This window comes from Mirounga angustirostris, unplaced genomic scaffold (genome assembly GCF_029215605.1).
Source record: "Mirounga angustirostris isolate CCGP_5_RB_7025 unplaced genomic scaffold, mMirAng1.0.hap1 SCAF_7, whole genome shotgun sequence".
NCBI classification, from domain to species: domain Eukaryota; kingdom Metazoa; phylum Chordata; class Mammalia; order Carnivora; family Phocidae; genus Mirounga; species Mirounga angustirostris.
Window position 1 is genome coordinate 22,017,108 of NW_026991715.1, and position 20,128 is coordinate 22,037,235.

Here is a 20,128-nt window from a genome sequence, read left to right on the forward strand (position 1 = left end):
ATCCTAACCAATCGACCCGGAGTCCTTCAACAGAAAGCTGCTCTGGGCCCACTGACCTACCCGATGTCCACTCCACCACAGGTCAGGGAACAGATCGCACCAGGCAGCTGGTTGTCCTCCAGGACCTTGGCTATTATCCTAGAAAGGGAAAAACAATTTCTAAGAAAGGGAACAATTTCATTTCTAAGGGTTTTTTTAAACTAGGAATAATTTCCCACCACCTGACTTTCCTGTTGCGACTCTCTCCCCCATCCCTTACCTCCCGCCCCAAACACGCAGGCCTGGATGTCACCTGACATATTAGACGCAAGATTTTCCAACACCTTAAAAGTACAACTTATTTTCCCTAAAATCTTAAGAAGAAAAATACATGGGGCACCTGGGTGACTCAGTCGGTAAAGCGTCCAACTCCTGATTTCAGCTCAGGTAATGATCTCAGGGTCGGGAGATCCAGCCCTGCATCAGGCTCCACACTGGGTGTGGGGCCTGCTTAAGATTCTCTCTCCCCTCTCTGTCCCTCCCTGCCCCCCACCACTTCTCTCTTAAAAGAAAAAAGAAAAATACATGCAAAAAAGTAAAAGACACAATGCACTGATCAGGTAGCTCAAGTGTTCATTGTTTGCAAAGATTTTCTGCCCAACTCTGAACACATGGCTGGATTCAAGATGGCAGACTGATCATAGGGCATTTTTTTGGTCTCTTGCCCCAAGTCCATTAAAATGAGGGAAAGACATAAAAAGGAATAAGGACCATAACCTAGAAAAACGAAGAAAAGGAAAGGTGGTCCCCATCAGCAAATGAGAAGGTTCAACAGATCGCTGCAAAGAGATACCACAGCCAGGGAAGTGGTTGAGGATGAAACAGGGAACAGGCCCCAAACTTAGAGGAGCCACTGAGGAGATAGAGCAGAGGGGACTGGACTTGCCGGCAGCACCTAAGCAAGTTCAAGACTAGTGCCCACTGGCCTCGCACCAAATCCTTGAGTCCAGAAATATCAGCAGCCTCCAGGCTAGAGCACTGTGGGCCAGCAGAGCTTTTTCTTAAACATTATCCTACAACTTAACGTTATTTGAGTTAAACACAGTTCAATGCCACTTAAATCTGACAATGAGCTGTAAAAAAGGGCTCCAGTGATCCTGGTTTCTCTGACGTTGGGTTCTTTCATTCATTTTGAGCGTCCTGAGGCATTCGGGCCCAGAGAGAGCCAAGGCTCTTTTCATCCATCACCCTAACCTTCCAGCAACTTTCTAATTTAAATTGCACAAAAAAATCTAAACCCTATACCCACTTCCATAAAAAAGATCTGTTATACATATATTCTCCAATTGTCCCCCAAAATGTCCCTGATAGCAATACTCTTTTTTCCTGTCCATCAAGGATCACACATGCAGTAGTCGTGTTTGAGATCAGATGTCAGGTTGTACAATTTCTTCCAGGGACTTAGAGTGTATCTACTGTCTGCACAAGGAGACAAACTATTCTTCAAGGGTGGGGATTCTGCTTTGCACCTAGGCGTTCACCAAACCATCTCCCATACTGCATGAGCCTCTCTGACGAGGGTTAACTCTCTGGTTCTGCTGCCCTGGTTGCCTGGTAAATGTTGGAATATCAACAAGGCTCCAGGGACACAGCATGACTTACGCTAGACATGACCCCTGAACAGGTCAACTCCACCTGGACTGGGATGACAATGTGAGAACTGGAAATGGGAACCTCAGGCTTTTTGGTCATCGCTGAGCACAGGGACTCTTGTAACTTCATGTCCCTTGTGGGTAGCTAAAAGCTCTGCCTACGGAATTGTCCCAAGACATTTTGGGTCCTGTGGGTCAGCTGTCTGTCAAATAAATAAAATCTTAAAAAAAAAAAAATTATCTAAAGAGTGGCCATGTTCCCATATGAACATTTCAAATCCTCAGACTGTTTATTTTTTATTTTTATTTTTTTTTTAAAGATTTTATTTATTTATTAGACAGAGACACAGCGAGAGAGGGAACACAAGCAGGGGGAGTGGGAGAGGGAGAAGCAGGCTCCCCGCAGAGCAGGGAGCCAGATGTGGGACTCGATCCCAGGACGCTGGGATCATGACCTGAGCCGAAGGCAGACGCTTAATGACCGAGCCACCCAGGCGCCCCCCTCAGACTAGCACAAACACAAAAATAAGCTCAAAGCAGGCGCCTGGGTGGCTCAGTTGGTTAAGCGACTGCCTTCGGCTCAGGCCATGATCCCAGAGTCCCTGGATCGAATCCCGCATCGGGCTCCCTGCTCGGCAGGGAGTCTGCTTCTCCCTCTGGCCCTCCCCCTTCTCATGTGCTCTCTCTCATTCTCTTTCTCACAAATAAATAAATAAAATCTTAAAAAAAAAAAAAAGCTCAAAGCAGCAATCACCTAGAACATTTGGAACTGTTATCAAAATAGGTATTTTAAACCAGCTGCTTAATAACAACTGGCAAGTCTGTTCACTATATCGAGAGTAACTGTTTTGAGTTTTTTGTTTTTTAAACTGCCTGGGAGGCAGCCCTTTCTGCCCACAGGTCCTGCCCCCGTGCTTTAATAAAACCTTACCTTTCTGCACCCAGGAAAAAACAAAAACAAACAAACAAACAAAAACCCTGTAACAAAAAACCCCAAAAATAAAACAACTGCCTAGGAACCTCATCATTTTTATAGCTGTGTCCTGTATCATGTGTTTTGCAGATTACAGTTGTCTGTAATACTTAATTATAATTTAAGTATAACTATAATAAATTTTAATTATAAGTCAATAATTATTTAATTATTCAATTTAATCATCTTGCCTTGGAGGATAAAGTTTCCTCAATATCACATATTCCTTTCAAGTAAACACTAACACACACTACTCTCTTTTTCAGCCCACGTTTCAATTCCTAAGCCACTGCCCCTAAATGAACTTCTAACATTAAGGACTCTCTTCCATAGAGACTCCACATGCTTCCTATGAGCAATCCTTCTATCAGAGAAGGCAGACCATGCAACCGATGGGACATCAAGGACTGTCAACAATCATCACTCTACATGGGAAGGTATCCTCTTCTATACAGACTCTAAATTCCACAATGACAGATGAGTAACACTGATTTTATGACCTAATCAGAATTGTCAAGTTCTCAAAAATGAACTAAAAATATTTTATAATCCAAGAATGAAGTACATTTTAGACATTGTTAGAATCAGTAGAACAGTATTATCATTTCTTTCTGTTTTGCTAACCACTTATTAAACAAAAGCAATAAACGCAGTAGCTGGGTAGAAGTCAAAACCATGAACACGTTCAGCATTTACTAAATACAGCTCCTAAATTGCACGACTTCCTTTCCACTGGATTTGTTTTTATTTCCCAAGTGACATAAAGGTTTATAAGAGCTCAATTTCAACATGTTAATCAATATCTGGCATGTTTCCAAAGAGTTCAATGATACGGCTCTGAAAGAGCTCCGTATGCTGTAAAATGATTATCAAAATGTTATTACAATCAAAGGAGAAAGAGGCTACCCAAGTTCCATGCTTAAGTAAATGTGACCCTTCCACACTGAATTAAAAATCAGGGCCTACTAATCACTCTTTGAGATTACTCAACACTCAGGAAAAAGAAAGCCACACATACTTACTTTGTGACGGCTACACTAATGAGCGAAGTTGTTGGAGCTCCTTTCCTTGACAGGGTTAAAAAAAAAAAAAAAGGCAACTTAATTTGGTGGAAATCATAAGTACCTTTTACGGTCAAGCAGAACCAAAAGTCTTTGTGACAAGTTCTGTCCAATTAGACCACGGAGCCTAGTAACTGAAATCAGAATCTGTCCTTCTTCAGCTTTGTGTCTCTGGGACCCAAGGGACTATAAAATTTCGAAAAACATGAAAATGACAATTTTGAACCTGCTTGCTGCACTGAACACAGGAACTGTTACATTAACCTTTGTCACAGGAACTGTTACATTAACCTTTGTCAATTATGGAAATGTTAATCTATCAACATGAACTTCAGAAGTTCCCCAGAAGAAGGCTCACAGGGCTGAGAAAAGCCATACGACTAGTCTTTATGCATTCAAATACCGGAAAGCGTGGGTCTCTTTGGCAACATGGTGCCAAATCATTAATCTCCCAACGATGCCTGGCTTTTGTAGACAGTCTGTGAATATATTCAACTGAACACAACATTACAGTTAAGGCAATAAGTGGGATAGACGCCAAACAAGCCAAGACAACTCTCCTGGCTTTCCTGATCTCACCATGGAAGCTAAAAACAGGGAAGTGTTTTGCCATCTACGAAATAGACATTTCCCAACTAACTTCTACTATCACATATTTTATAAAGATGTAAAAGTTAATTATCAATGGGAACACTGGCCAAGGGCTGCACAATCACTTCGAGATTCACTATGAAATTTTTATGGGGGGGGGGGGGAGTCAAATTTCACAAAGAAGGTTGTGACTCTTTTCACCAACTTTTTAACTTAGTTTTGTTCCTAGAGTGGGGTATAAAGAATACATCTGGGTCTTTGTTCCCAGTTTCTGAAATAGCATCAGAACCCCTCGGAATTTCCCGGAGTGTCTTTGTTATGCTAACGAGGTGACTTGATGGGGGGTGGTTGTTAGCCAGCTGCCAGATGGGGGTGGGGGTGGGGGTCTGGTCACCATAAAATCCAGTGATGTGATTAGAGGGTTGTAGAGGGTTGGAACTTCAGCCCTCCCTGACTCCACCTATGGGGAAGGGAGGAGGGCTGAGAGAGTCCAATCACATGTCCAACGATTTAATCAACTGTGCCTTTTTAAGGAAATCCCAAGAAAACCTGTAGACACCAAGATCAGTGCAGCTTCTTTGGTAGGTAGGGTGACATGCCCCAGCTAAACTGGGAGAAGGCATAGAAGCTCTGCATCTGGGACCCTTCTACACCTTACCCTATGTGTATCCTTTAAAATCAGACTATAATCAAGTGCCTGGTTAGCTCAGTTGGTAGAGTATGAGACTTTTAAAATAAAACTGTAATCATTAAACATAGCATTGTCTTGAGTTCCGTGGGTCATTCTAGTGAATTATTGAAATTGAGGATTCGTGGGGACCTCCTAATTTATACAAGGCTGGCCAGAACTGCAGGTGACCTGGGGACACTTGTGGCTTTAACCTGAAGTGGAAACAGCCTTGTGGTGAGCCCTGAAACCTATAGATCCTGACACTAACTCTTACAGTATACTCACTTGGGGTGGAAAGAGCTGGAAACAAGAGTGGGCACAAGCCTTTGCCAAAAAAAAAAAAATAAGGCAAAAAAATTAATTCTACCAATGGCAAAATACATAATAATAAAAACTCAGCACTGTACAACTAGCAGGTGTGACTTACATGTTCATCGAAGAGTCGGCTATTAGAAAACATTTCAATACATTTAAAATCCTTTGAGCAGTACCTGAAAATGGCTACTTTTATCATTTTACCACTGCGTAAGAAGGTGAGGTCTTACCAAAGGCAGACGTTCCCACAGATCATTGCGATGGCATTGTTCCAGCCATATACTGCCACCGGGAAGTTGAACGCAGTGATGATGCCAACCAGGCCCAAAGGATTCCACTGTTCAATGAGCGCGTGGCCAGGTCCTGAGGACACGGGATGGGGCAGAACATGCTTAAGCACATCATCTTAATGCATTTGATGGTAATAATAACAACAGAGTCTGAAATCATTCAGAGAAAGAAAGTGCACCAGACCCAGTGGGGATTCCAGAGGCCTTGCAATGGATCACTTTACACAGGTACATTAATTAGCATACAATAAAGCTGTTACTACTATGCTAGGTTATACACTGTACGGATACCTTTATGCCTCTGATCCTCACAGGAGCTCTGTGTGGAGCAGGGCAGCATCAGCACCATCTGGGAGACAACAAAACTTCAAAGAGGCGATGAGAGGTGCCCTGGATGATGTGCATGCCAAGGGCACGACCCAGGACCTGTGACTCCTGTTCTTTACATTGCCTGTAAAGCCCTTGGCCAACCTCTCCAAAGAGAGACAAGGTGGCTCATTTGTAAGAAAAAAGAACAGCTCTAAGAATTACATGTACGTTAAATGAAGTGCACAAGTCTTTACGTTCATATAAGAAAACGAGAAATACAAAGAAAAATATGTATCTTATGGGGCGCCTGGGTGGCTCAGTCGTTAAGCGTCTGCCTTTGGCTCAGGTCATGATCCTAGGGTCCTGGGATCGAGCCCTGCATCGGGCTCCCTGCTCAGTGGGAAGCCTGCCTCTCCCTCTCCCACTCCCCCTGCTTGTATTCCCTCTCTCGCTGTGTCTCTCTCTGTCAAATAAATAAAATCTTAAAAAAAAAATCTATTAGAAAAATATGTATCTTATATACAAATTTTAAATGTAACATCACCCACCATCCCACAAGGGGCATATTTTAATCAAAGGCAGCCGGAGCAGTGAACTGGAACAGTAAGGTGACAGCTCACAGAGTTAAAACCACAGACTGACGGGGAAGGTGGGGCTCCCAGCCGTCCATCTCTCTGGCCACACTCTCGCTGTGGGAACACAGAACCCAGTAGTAGCTGCCCTCCCTCCCAGGCCCCCCTTTAGCTGAGCTCAATCCCCCTAGAGATCATGTGCTGACACAGCCTCTTCCTGTCCCCTCCCGTCATCCTCCTCCCCACGGAGGCCAGCACAGCCCTGATGCCCTCCGTCCCCTGCTTACAAGCCTGTGGTGTCTGGATGGCTATTGTAGCTGTCCTCAGGACAAAGTCCAAGTCCCTCAGCAGGACAGGTTCCTTCCCGGGGCTCCATCACCACCCAGTCTCTCCCCTCACACAGTGCCCTCAAGCTGTGCTAAAGCAAGGCAGTTGCCCAAATAAGCCACGTCCTCCCATCTTAAATCACAGACTTCTTCCCAGTGTCAGAGCTACCCCTGCCCAAGCACCCCACCCATCTCCTCCTTGAGGCCTGACCTTGCATTACTGTCTCCTAGGGGCGTTTCCTGCCTGCCTCACAAGGCTGGCTCAGGGTCACCACCCTCCCCTGTACCCCATCACAGTACCTACCATGCTCTGTTACAATTATCCCATTACTTGTCTCCCACTTGCCTCGCACTCTAAAACATAAGGTACCTTGAAGCGTACAAATTCCTTCAGGACAGGGCACCTGGGTGGCTCCGTGATTAAGCCTCTGACTCTTGATTTCGGCTCAGGTCATAATCTCAGGGTGGTGAGATCAAGCCCCATGTAAGGCTCTGCACTGGGCGTGAAGTCTGCTTAAGATCCTCTCTCTCCCTCTCCCCCCTACCCATGCCCCACTAATATGCACACTTGCTTCCTCTCTCAGTCAATCAATTAATTAATTCCTTCAGGACAAGGACAATGCCTTACTGATCAAGTATCACTATCAGTTCACCTGGCACTTGGTACACACTCAGTAAGCATTTACTACATTAATGAAATCAAAGTTACCCGCAAAGCCTCTGCATAGATAGATGAATAACCTACTCTTCTAAAAAATGTCCCAACAACTGAAAAAGATTTTAATTGGTGAGGCAGACATCTCAGTAGGTATAAGTCAAAGAAGTTCCTTGTTTGCTCATGTGTACTTCTCCAAACTGCCAATTTACTTTTTTAACTAGAAAAGCGTATTGAAAATGATTAGTAACGGGGCACCCAGGTGGCTCAGTCGGTTGGGTATCTGCCTTCGGCTTAGGTCATGACCCCCAGGGTCCTGGGATTCAACACCACATGGGGCTCCCTGCTCAGCAGGGAGTCTTGTTCTCCCTCTCCTTTTGTCCCTCCTCCCCACTTATGCTCTCTTTCTCACTCTCTCTCAAATAAATAAGATCTTAAAAAAAAAAAGAAAAAATGATCAGTAACATAAAATTCATCTTGGATAATAGGAATCATTGTTATATACCTAATTAAGGACAGTAAAAAAAAAAAATTGCAATTCTTTCCACCATTAGGAATTTGCCAAATATGCCAAGAAAAAACAGGAAAATGTGCTCTTTAAAAAAATATATTACTTTTCCTGATTATAAATGTAATATAATTTCCATCACGGAAATTTTTGAAAATAGAGAAAAACAGACAGTAACAACCATCAATAATTCTGCTACACACAGATAACCAGTCACTGCTCTGGCTGACTTGCACCCCTTGATACTTTCTTTTTTTTTTTTTTAAGATTTTATTTATTTATTTGACCAAGAGATAGAGAGCCAGAGAGCACAAGTGGCAGGGGGAGAATGGCAGAGGGAGAGGGAGAAGCAGGCTCCCTGATGAGAGTGAGCCCAATGCGGGGCTTGATCCCAGGACCTCGGGATCATGACCCGAGCTGAAGGCAGACGCTTAACCGACTGAGCCACCCAGGCGCCCCGCCTTGGTACTTTCTCTGCAGAAATGCAGTCGCCTGTTTTGCTCCATTAACATCGCCAACATTACAGATCACAAAAACCCTTATCCTCACTGTTGAAACCTCCTCTGAGTACAAGGTCAGTCCCTGCAACATAGAGTACAGCAAAAAATTGGAAATGCCCTACATATATCCATCCTTTGGGAACTGGCTTAAAAAATTAGCGTCCTCACAACCAATAGAAAGGCATAAAAAAAGATGAAGTCCCTTACTGGAATAATAAGCAACAATCTCTAAGACACACTAAGTAAAAAATTAGTACAGAACAGACCATATAGCTTGCTAATGTTGGTGTTCCTAAAGGACATGTGTTTGCCTGCAAAACCTCTAAAAAGATAAAGAAGAAACCAGAAACATTCACTATTTCCATGGGACTAGTAGGGAGTATCCAGGGAGGTAGGAAGAAAATTTTTTCATCCTTTACCTTTTTATTCCTTTCCAATTTTGTGATATGAATTTATCACCTCTTAAAAAAAATTAAAATAATTTAAGTAAATACAACTTTCTCGGGGTGCCTGGGTGGCTCAGTCAGTTAAGTGCCTGCCTGCGGCTCGGGTCATGATCCCAGGGTCCCATGTCGGGCTCCCTGCTCAGCGGGAAGCCTGCTTCTCCCTCTCCCGCTCCCCCTGCTTGTGTTCCCTTTCTCGCTGTGTCTCTCTCTGTCAAAATAAATAAAATCTTAAAAAAAAAAAAAAACTTTCTCATAAAGTGTGGGGTTAGGGGCACCTGGGTAACTCAGTTGGTTAAACATCTGCCTTCAGCTCAGATCATGATCCCAGGTGCTTTCTCTGGGATCAAGCCCCATGTTAGCTCCCTGCTCAGTGGAGATCCTGCTTCTCCCTCTGCCTCTCCCTCTGCCGCTCCCCCCTGCTTGTGCTCTGTCAAATAAATACATAAAATCTTAAAAAAAGAAAAAGAAACAAAGTGTGGGGTTAGGGGAGGGCAATCTCCATTAAGTATGACTTTTAAAATGTATTACTAGACTACCAAAATTAGCTTAACATTTGTCATATGATAAGGCATTTAGGTCATTTCAAATTTTTCCTATTGATACTATAATGAACACCTTTATATATAAACCTTTGTCATATTTCAGAGTATTTACTCAAATTAGTCTTGAAACTGGTATTAAACATTTTGGGTCCTTCGGATTTATTTTCAAATTGTTTTCCTGATGGACCGGTGATTCATGTTACCAAAAGTCCCCATAAAAGAGTGGCTATCTCACCCACGGACTTCCCAAAATGGAGTCTTACCTTTAAAAACAGAAAAATTTAACAGGTATCTTGATCTGCTATTTTCACCTATTTGTTAGTACAGATATTAAAGACATTTTCATATATTTACATGCTACATGCAATTCCTCCTCTGAAAATCATTCACAGCCAGGGCATTTTTTTGGAGTATGGCCGAAGAGGACAGAAGTCTTAGCTTAACTGACTTCACTGCTTACTTTCAGAAGGGAAGATGGGTCCTCCAATCATCCTCGATAAGCCAACAGCATAATCACAGACATCCACGTACTCTTGAACTTCTCCCACACCTTCCACTAAGATTTTCCCCATCTCCAAAGACACCTAAAAAACCAAAAAGCCAAGAAGCAATTTTGCAACACAATTCATGTTTTAAATACTAAATTTATGAGGCAGGGGTTGGGGGGGCTGGTGCAGAAGGAAGCAAACTGTATTTCTTGTCTATTTTGTGAAGGTATAAACTACAGAAAGTCTGCTATTATCTTAATTTAAAAATCCATAAATTGTCTTTACTCTTCCCAGTTCATCTTGTTCATCTTTAAAGACATTTTTTAAATGTATGAACTGTTCTTATAATCTTAAACACAAATGCATAGCAGCCTTATTCTGCAACTCAAAGGAATGTCTATTCACTATGAAAATACTTTACCAAACTTCCTAGTATTTGGATCTTCTCCCGCAAAGCATCCCCAATCTGTCTCACTATTTCTCCTCGCTTCGGAGCAGGAACCTAAGAAGAGAATGGAATCTTAGCATCTGATTCAAAGTGTAAACTTGTATCTGCAACACAGTATTAGACAAACATGCTCTAAGAGAGCTAAATACAAACCAACAGATGACTTTCTGATCACATCCAAACTGTAATTATGGCATATCCCTAACACCAATCCCAGAGCCCCAGAAAACATCATCCAGATGATAGGTTTTTGGAGAGTAAGGGTCTGTGCCACGTACAGAGAGAAATTCCATGACTGAACACAATGACTCTAAAAAAGCTTAAAATACCTTAAATACCGGGGCGCCTGGGTGGCTCAGTTGGTTGAGCGACTGCCTTCGGCTCAGGTCATGATCCCTGGATCAAGTCCCGCATCGGGCTCCCTGCTCAGCAGGGAGCCCGCTTCTCCCTCTGACCCTCCCCCCTCTCATGTGCTCTCTCTCTCTTTCTCTCTGTCTCAAATAAATAAATAAAATCTTTAAAAAAAAAAAAAAAACCTTAAATACCAGTAAACCTTTGATTCCCAATGACATTTTCTTATGGGTCAAACTGACTGCATAGCCAAACCCTAGAAGAGTATTCCATAACCTATTCAAATTATGATTCACTCACTATTTTCTGAGCACCTACTATATGACAGGAATAATGCCAGGCACTGGGGCAAAAATAAACGAGGCGTTCGTGGAGCTAATAATCTTACTGAATCTTACTGTAAGTGCAATGGGAAGTCTTTAATGGTTTTTAAGGAGATGACTTGCTTTACCTTTTTTTTCCCCCAAAGATTTTTTTTTTTTAAAAATTTTATTTATTTATTTGAGACAGAGAGAATGAGAGAGAGCACATGAGAGGGGAGAGGGTCAGAGGGAGAAGCAGACTCCCCGCCGAGCAGGGAGCCCAATGCGGGACTCGATCCAGGGACTCCAGGATCATGACCTGAGCCGAAGGCAGTCGCTTAAACAACTGAGCCACCCAGGCGCCCCCATTCCTACCCTAGGTAATTCCACTCCTGGATATCAAGCATATACGTAAGTGTACAACCCAGCAAAGGTACAACACTTAATCACAACGCCGTTTTCTAGCGGAGACAAACCAACCATCTTAATGCCCATCAACACATGACCGGTTAATTACGGAACATCTATAAAATGGGATACTTCACAGTAAGGTAGATTCATACGGGAAAACTTTAAAGAGTTGTAACTGGAGAACAGAAAATAGCAAAATAATGCATACGATAACTAAACTTTTGCTTATATTTGAAGAAATATACAAGATGTTAAGAATGGTCATTTCTGTGGGCGCCTGGGTGGCTCAGTTGGTTGAGCGACTGCCTTCGGCTCAGGTCATGATCCCAGGGTCCTGGGATCGAGTCCCACATCGGGCTCCCTGCTCTGCGGGGAGCCTGCTTCTCCTCTCCCTCTCCCCCTGCTTGTGTTCCCTCTCTCGCTGTGTCTCTCTCTGTCAAATAAATAAATAAAATCTTGGGCGCCTGGGTGGCTCAGTTGGTTAAGCGACTGCCTTCGGCTCAGGTCATGATCCTGGAGTCCCTGGATCGAGTCCCGCATCAGGCTTCCTGCTCGGCAGGGAGTCTGCTTCGTCCTCTGACCCTATCCCCTCTCAGGTGTTCTCTCTCTCTCATTCTCTCTCTCTCAAATAAATAAATAAAATCTTAAAAAAAAAAATAAATAAATAAATAAATAAATAAATAAATAAAATCTTTAAAAAAAAAAAAAAAAGAATGGTCATTTCTGGGGAATGGGACTTTTTGGGGGGATGGAATTATAACAGACTTCTGTTCCCCACATTTCCTATGTCTACATTTGCCATTTTTACAATATATGCACTTTTGAAAACAAGAAACAAAAATTGCAATGTTACCTGAATTAGCACAGATCCTACACACTTCCTAGAGCCATGGGATGGGCTCAAGTGAGTTTAGCATACAGGTTTCTAAGTTTAGCAAACTGGTTAACATCAACCAGAATGGCCAATACACATGGCCCTTTACATTGTATTCTGTGTATGTATTATTCGGTCTCTAACCAATCATTATTACACACTTTCTATGTGCCAAATATTCTGTTCTTCCCCAGGGATACCAGGGAAGACAGCTACAATTCTAGCCCACTAGAAACCAACTCCCCAATGGGGTGGTGGAGGCAAGAAACAGGTGATTTCAATCTCATGTGGTGAGTGCTGTGCTGGAGAAGCCAGATTGTACAAGGGGAGAACCTAGCAATGTTAACTTAGTGGTGCTTGGGGTTAGTGAGTGGGGAAGGAGGCGGCTTTCTGAAGTTTAAAGTTGAGATCTAAGACCTCAAGCATGATTGGTCCTTGCCAGGTAAAGAGGTAGAGAAAGTAGAGGAAAATTATGGGCAACAGGAAACTTAGCATATGCAAAGGCGAAAAGGCAAGAGAAAATATGGAGGATTTTTGGAAAATTCAAAGGGTTGTTAAAAGAAGGAGAGAAAATTAGGGGCCACAATGCAAAGGACCTTATAAAGGATCCTCCAAAAAATACTGGGAAAATCACTAGAGGGTGTTAAATGGTAGGGGGGAAAGCACAGTGCATTTTAAAGTATCACTCCAGGGTCACCTGGCTGGCTCAGTGCATACAGCGTGCAACTCTTGATCTTGGGGTCATGAGTTCGAGTTCCACGTTGGGCTTAGAGCTTACTTAAAAAAATCACTCCAGTTATGGTCTAGTAAAGCGATCAGAGGGAGACAAGATTCACGAGGAAGACCATTAGGCAAGATAAGGATGGTGACTTGTCTCAATTACAAAAACAGCAATAGAGATAAACGTAATTTTAAAACATTCAAGACTTGCTCACTGACAAATGGTAATTGACAGATTCTCAACCCTGGGTAGATAGGAGAAACACCACCCCTGAAACTTTTGGGCTAGATTCCATCCAAGACCATTCAAATGTAGAGCCTCTTCGTTTTTGTTCCAGCCTCCCAAATGACAGGATAGAGTAGTAAGAATTGAGAAAGCCAGGAGTAGGTCTGGGGGGAGGGAAATGAAGGCAGAGCAGGCAACAAGATAGCCCCACCTCCCAGGTGAGCTTGACTGGTCCCACCACAACAGACCATTCATAACCTCATGCCCTCCCGAGATGGGCAACCAGAGTCCTCATCCCTGCACACTGCACCTGTGAAGTTTTATTTAGAAAGAGCATCCCGGACAGCCACGAGGAAGGAATTATCAGCGCTGAGAGAATCATCAGCTGAGCCTTTGGGGTAATAATACGAGGAAACCCATGTTGAAGAGCTTCCATGTAAATGGTATTCCTTTATTCACTTACAGATGGCCCATTAACAGCTGCCTGTCCTCACTCTGGCTCTTCCTCACCAGAGATGGATGGGAAAAATGACACACTGGGGATGCAGAGGAGCCTTAATCGGTGGCATTCTGGGCTGAAACCAGTTCCTGAGAGAGAGCAGCAGAACCAGTATTCCCGTCCAGATTCTCTGTGCTTAGGTAGTGAGGAGAAAGAAATCAGCGTATATAATCTATCCTCCTATAATTTTGTACTTTTTCCTTAAAGAGAAACATTCCCGTTGAGAAATTCCAGGCCTAACGCAAATGAACTCATGGAAACGGTGGTTTATCCTCACATAGGCAAGGCCAGCCAAAACCCATCAGGGCGAAGCAGAAGCAGCCCCATGCGAGTAAGGAGCCCGGAGGGTAAGTGCATAGACCAGGAGGGGATGAGCTTTGCTCTGTTCTTGTTTGAGGCACCAGCAGCCTCTGAGTCATTGCCCCATTGGCAGGAGCCCCGGAGGCGCAGTTAGGAAAGGCTCTGCCACTTCACTCAACTTTGAACTCAATTGCTTAACTCAAATTCTAACAAGTGGGATCCCCTACTGACTCCACCATCACCCAGGACAACAACCCGTTCCCACTTGGCAACCTCACTCTACTGGGAGATCTGAACAGTCCAGGAAGTAGGAGAAAGCATGGTAGGTGCAGAGGTGGGCACTGTTCAGTGAGAGCAGACTGCCAAATGCAATCCTCAACAGGAAAATAGCAGTAACAAAAAAGTACAGCACCCTATTAAGGGAAGCATCACGATGTCAGCTGCCAGCCCTAGGGCAGAGCCAAGACTTGATTTAAAAACCAGTTCGGGAAAGGCAAGATCCTGAATCACACACACCTATGAGAGCCGTTTCTGGTCACAGGTTTCCCTGGCATTCAAAACAGTGTATGCAAACAGCGAATCCTAACACAAATTATGGACTTTAATTGATCAGCATTGGCTCTCCCATTGTAACCAATGCATGGCACTAATGTAAGATGATGGTAAGAGGGAAACATGCTAAGTGTGATGAGGAGGTACAGGGACCCCGTTTGCTGCTCATCGCTCTGCTGACAGGGCTCAGACTGAGCCAGAACGTGCCACTTTGGCATGAGGATTATTTTGATCTGAAGGCAACCAAGGCCACCAGACTCAGGAAAAGCTTTTCTCCTCCCCCTTAACTGCCTAAAAGAACTTAAAAAGGGGATCTGTGCCAAGAAGTGAGTTATTACCAGAGATCACTTTTATAAGGAGACCTAAGCTGCATGGCAGGAAAACATTTGCGTACCAAACATTTGTTCCTCTCACCTTCCTGTGAATTGTCTTCCTCCCCCCACCAAGGAGCCCCAGAGCTTTGGATGCATGGAAGCCTAGGAGTCTGGCTGCCCTTAGATCTTGGATCTTTCCTCACTGCCACCCCTCCCCGCCCCACAGGAGAAATTAACATGTTTTTCTCCTGTGAATCTGTTTTATGCCAATTATTGGACCAGCCACAGAACAGAAGAGTGAAAAGCAAAAGATTTTTCCTCTCCTATACCATAAACCTAAAACTGCTCAAAAAAATAGTGTAATGAACTTTTCTGTAAATACCTCAGGCTGGATGCAGTGCTACGATAGGTCACAAAATTCTACACATGCCTCGTGTAATAATCACAACTATGAAACACATAAAAGACTGTAAGGAAATCCACAAAATCTAACTCCCAATACCCATTTTATATAGAAGAGAATGAGGTAAGGGGATTCAATGTGATTATCTTAGTGTCTCATCCAATTTTGAGTAAATATGTATTACTTTTTTTTTAGGATTGTATTTATTTATTTGAGAGTGCATGAGGGGGCGACGGGGCGGGGGGGAACAGAGGGAGAAGCAGACTCCCCACTGAGCAGGGAGCCCACCGCAAGATCATGACCTGAGCAGAAGGTAGCCGCTTAACCAACTGAGCCACCCAGGTGCCTCAAATATGTATCACTTTTATGATCAAAAAGAAAACAAAAATTATTTTGCAAACAATAAATGACACTGCTTTAGACGTTTTTCTCTAAGTAGGATGAACTTTATTTACTTAGCACACAATTTACTTTTGGAAGTGGCGTTTTTTGGGTTTTTTTTTTTTTTTGGAAGATTTTACTTATTTGAGAGAGACACAGCGAGAGAGGGAACACAAGCAGGGGGAGTGGGAGAGGGAGAAGCAGGCTTCCCGCTGAGCAAGGAGCCTGATGCGGGGCTTGATCCCAGGACCCTGAGATCATGACCTGAGCCCAAGGCAGACGCTTAACGACTGAGCCACCCAGGCGTCCCTGGAAGTGGCGTTTTACTGCTCAAGGATATTTTTCTTGTGCTATGCCAACTTACAGCCAGATCTGGTTCAAGTACAGGAATGATGTTCCTCTTGGTTTGCACAGAGGCAGCCTCCTGGCTGACAAGTAAGGGGCATCCAACTCAGGGCTCTCTGGGAGAGCCTGCCCCTCCCCAAGTCACCCTAGCAATCTTTGATTCAGAGAAAACACTGGCTCAGCAGTCCCAAACTGAGCAGCACGTGGGTGCCTAGCTCAGGTATGGAGGTTTGCAATGGCCAGGTTCGGCAGCAGTTCGAATGATTAACTCATTTAACCCTCACCATAACCCCAGGAGGCTGGCAGGCCTGGTCTCCTCTATTTACAAGACAAAGCACACAGAAGGGAAGTCATTTACCCAAGGGTAGAACTGGGTTAAACCTTCAGGATGTTCTTCTACCCTCAGGCCTGTAATCCTCGGTGGTAGATCGAATGGGATATTCGGAGTGGGGGAGGGGACGGAGGCTTGGGAAATGCAGGCTACCCCAGTTCTTCCCTCTCTTCTCCAGAGCCCAGTCCTCACCTAGGGACAGCTCCCTGTGGCCCAGCCCAGCTCCAGTCACAGCTCCTACACTGGCTCATATTACCCAAGGTGGAGATGATGTGGAAAACGAAGGCAGAAGAAAAATTATTAAATTTCCTTACTACCTAGAGCCCACTCACAAGTTCTTGAAACAGGCAGAGTGACATTCCTCTAGGGTCTCAACTGCCTCGATGTTAATACTTTGCTAAAGGCAAAAGGCAATCCTAGCCCGACCCTCCTCCCATCCAGGATCCTATAAGTCTAACGTGTAAAAATTCCTTTGGAAACTTCCTTTATCTCTAAACGCCCCCAAGATACGTGTTGGTAATCATTCCCCAAGCACACGGCCCACCGATATACACCTGAAGGGTCTCATGACTAAGGTTTTATTAGACGGTAATAAATGACCTTTTCCCAACAATAGGAGCCCACTCAAGGTCCTGGAAACCTTGCTTCCAAAATTCCTTCGAGACTTAACGCTATCCGAAACCCCCTCCCAACCTGAAAGTATATAATGGGCTACTCCTCATGACCTCGGTGCAGCTCTTTCTGCCCACGGGTCCTGTCCCCGTGCTTTAATAAAACCACCTTTTCGCACCAGAGACGTCTCACGAGTTCTTTCTTGGCCGTGGGCTTCGAACCCTAACGTTCTTTCCTACATCAGAGACAGACGGGGGACGGGACACACCACCCGCTCCCCATGCCTGATCGGACTGCAGGAACTCAACACCCTGCCCTTTGAACCAGGACTATCAACCAACTGCAGAGATACTCCCTCCCACACCCCCAGCCCCCAGCCCTGCATAAAGCTGGCTGGAAGGAGCGGGGAGAAGCAGCAAAAGGGTGTTTGCAGCATAGACAGTCCAATTAGGAACTTAAGAAACTCCACTTGGAAATAGCGTTCATAGCTGAGGTGTATGCTACTTCAGGACAGCCTTTCAATCCACTTAAAATCACCCTTTACTGAAGGCCAAATGTGGAAAAAGCATACCTGGGACTACTGCAGCAGCAGATTATCACAGCCCCCAGCAACTCCTACTGCGGAGAGCACTGACTGCTCTTTAGATTTTTCTCTTCTCTCCCTGCAGTTACCAGAGGTCATCGTGCCATGACCTTCACACTCACCTCTGCCCAGACTTTCCAAGCCTCCCTCGCTTTCTTCACCGTTTCTTCATAGTCAGCCACACTGGCCTAAATTAGCAAGTAGTGGGGAGACAAAGGGAAAAACAAAGGGCAGTGAGGATCCCCTTCTGAGAACACCCAAGATTTTTGGAGAATTGGAGTATCTCTAGGTGACCCTCAGATTTGTAGTTTAGGACAAATTTCACAGCCTATGCTTCCCAAACACTTGTGAGAATCCAGTAAAACAGCTTAGAATCCAGCTGTGCTTTTTAAAACATTGCTCCTAGAAGCAAGGTCCATCAGCCTCATCTGGGGACAACACCATGGGCTCCAACCCAGACTTCACAGGTTAGAACCTTCACTCAAAAACAGGTGATTCAGAAACATGGCCTTAAATGGACCCCCCCCCCCACGACTTTTCTGTTGCACCTTTTCTAGAACACCCCAACCCAAAGAGTGAGCAGTTTCTCCCAGATATTCTTAAATGTCCTATGAAAAGGAAACACTTAATTCTTGGACTGGGAGACTCCATACTGCTCTTCATCACAGGCACAAACTCCATGGGCAGTTTGTATTAAAAAAAGCAAAACCAAAAAACTTACCTGTCGGACTCTTGCTATCGGTTCATTGTTAGCAGGACAATAGGTCGTGACAACCTTCAAACAAACAAAAAAAAATGAATGCTATCTATAGAAAATGAAATCCCTTCCAAAATGGGTGAACAGACCAAATGGGAAAACAGAGGAAGAAATTAAACTTAGAGACCATATCCAAACTTGGAATCTTTACATTAACTTCTATTACAAATAGGTCACTTACAGCGCTTTCATTTTTGACCTAAACATTCAAAACCACTTTTTGCAAAACGCAGCTTGCCATCTAAACATTAGGTGTAAAAGCAGTAGTCTAACGTAACCCGTTACTTCACCTCTTTTTCCACAAATAACGGACCAAACTGACGAGTTTTACTTACTCTTCTGGCTCTTACCCTGCCCTGGTCAGAAGGTGAAAGAGCCAACAGTGGACAACTATGGGAAAGGCCCATCCCCACACAAACGGCAGAGATTAGAAAGAAAAAGAAAAAAAAAAAAATCAAGGCATAGCTAGATTTTCAGGAGAGAGTAATGTATCCAGGAACCTAATGACATGGCACAGGAAAAACAGGATCAAAGTGCCAGCAGAAGAGGGGATTTAGAGAATAATTAAAAGCACCTGCATCTCCTACAGTCACAGATAACCCAAAGGACTGTTTCCTCTAACAAAGCAATCTCATTATATCACACTCGACAAACTTTGTGGCATGTTATGTAACATTTCCTTTTTGTGTTTTTCTGTAACATCTTCTCATAAAAGCTTTCTTTTGTATGCAGCTTTCACAAAAATCTGAGCGGTAATCACCTTACCTTTCCATCCTATTCTGTAAAACACTTAATTGAGCTTTCACCGAGTGCCAGTCATGGTGCGTGGCTCTGGAAGTAAAGAAAGGCTGAAAATCCTGTCCTCGAGGAAGCTCAGCACCCAACAATTTTAACAGGATTTCAGCAAGCCCGGGCTTGCAAACTCCAACGAAAGATTTCAGAAAAGACAGTATACAACTAAGGCAGAACATCACCTGTGGACACGTCACATCAGAAGAGCCAGAGTCAAGCACAAAATTGAGATAATTTCCCAACGCTAAGCGTGTGGCACGTCTTCACTACCCATCGGAGAACTCCGCCGTAAGGCTGTAAGCGTGTGCGGGAAGTTCAAGCCCTACCAGCTCCAAAATGACACCGATTTCTCCATAGCACACAAAGACCTAATAATCTAAACGCGTTTTTTAAGGCACCCTACACAAGCACACGTTTACTACGTGGCTTCCCTTGCCACCCAGGACGACCGTGCACAGCGGCCGCGGGTGGGGGGCGGGGGTCGGGTTGGGCAGGGACCGCACGGAGGCCGCACAGGTTTCCCGCACGCCCGCATACCTCTCCCCGGCCTCCCCAGCTTCCATTATACACGCCCTCGTTTTCCTCGCGGAGCCCGAGCTCCTTCAGCCAAGCGTACTGGGCCTGATTGATGAGCAGAGAGGACATGAAGGCGGCAGGCCTACTCCAAGGGCCCGAGAGCTGGCTTCCCCTCGCAAAGTGCACGCACAGCTGGCGGGGCACGCGCCACATACTGAGCCCGGGACGTGCGGCGTGCGCGCGCCCCCGGGAGCGGCTGAAATAGCGCCCCGCCCCCCGCCCGGGAGAGCCCATTGGGCAGGCCAGGCCCCGCCCCCCGGAGCACTTCCCCGCCCCCGCCCCGGCCCAAGCCGGCCGGGGTCTTCCGGAGGCGCGCGGAGCTCGCCCCCGCCTGGAACCTTCCGCTAGGAGGAAGCGAGAGGGCTACTGCCATCTGCTGCAAGAGGCCGCGAAGCGCGGCTCCGGCTAGAAATTCTTTTCAGCAGAACGCTGGTTCTAAAGTACCCTAGCTTAGAGCGGGGCTTTTCGGGCTGT

At 44.8% G+C, this 20,128-nt stretch overlaps 1 protein-coding gene across 1 annotated transcript in view; it reads right to left on the reverse strand.

The window, feature by feature from the left end:
- Positions 1–19,836, reverse strand: part of ALDH7A1 (aldehyde dehydrogenase 7 family member A1) — a 43,216-nt gene extending 23,380 nt beyond the window's left edge. The window contains exons 1-8 of the mRNA XM_064595840.1: positions 19,616–19,836; positions 18,251–18,304; positions 17,652–17,717; positions 10,299–10,379; positions 9,850–9,973; positions 5,472–5,604; positions 3,627–3,671; positions 61–138 (exon numbers count right to left, since the gene is read on the reverse strand). Of these exons, the coding sequence (XP_064451910.1) occupies positions 61–138; positions 3,627–3,671; positions 5,472–5,604; positions 9,850–9,973; positions 10,299–10,379; positions 17,652–17,717; positions 18,251–18,304; positions 19,616–19,807 (773 nt within the window). The 5' untranslated portion in view covers positions 19,808–19,836. The remainder of the gene's footprint in view (positions 1–60; positions 139–3,626; positions 3,672–5,471; positions 5,605–9,849; positions 9,974–10,298; positions 10,380–17,651; positions 17,718–18,250; positions 18,305–19,615) is intronic.
- Positions 19,837–20,128: the final 292 nt, after the last annotated feature.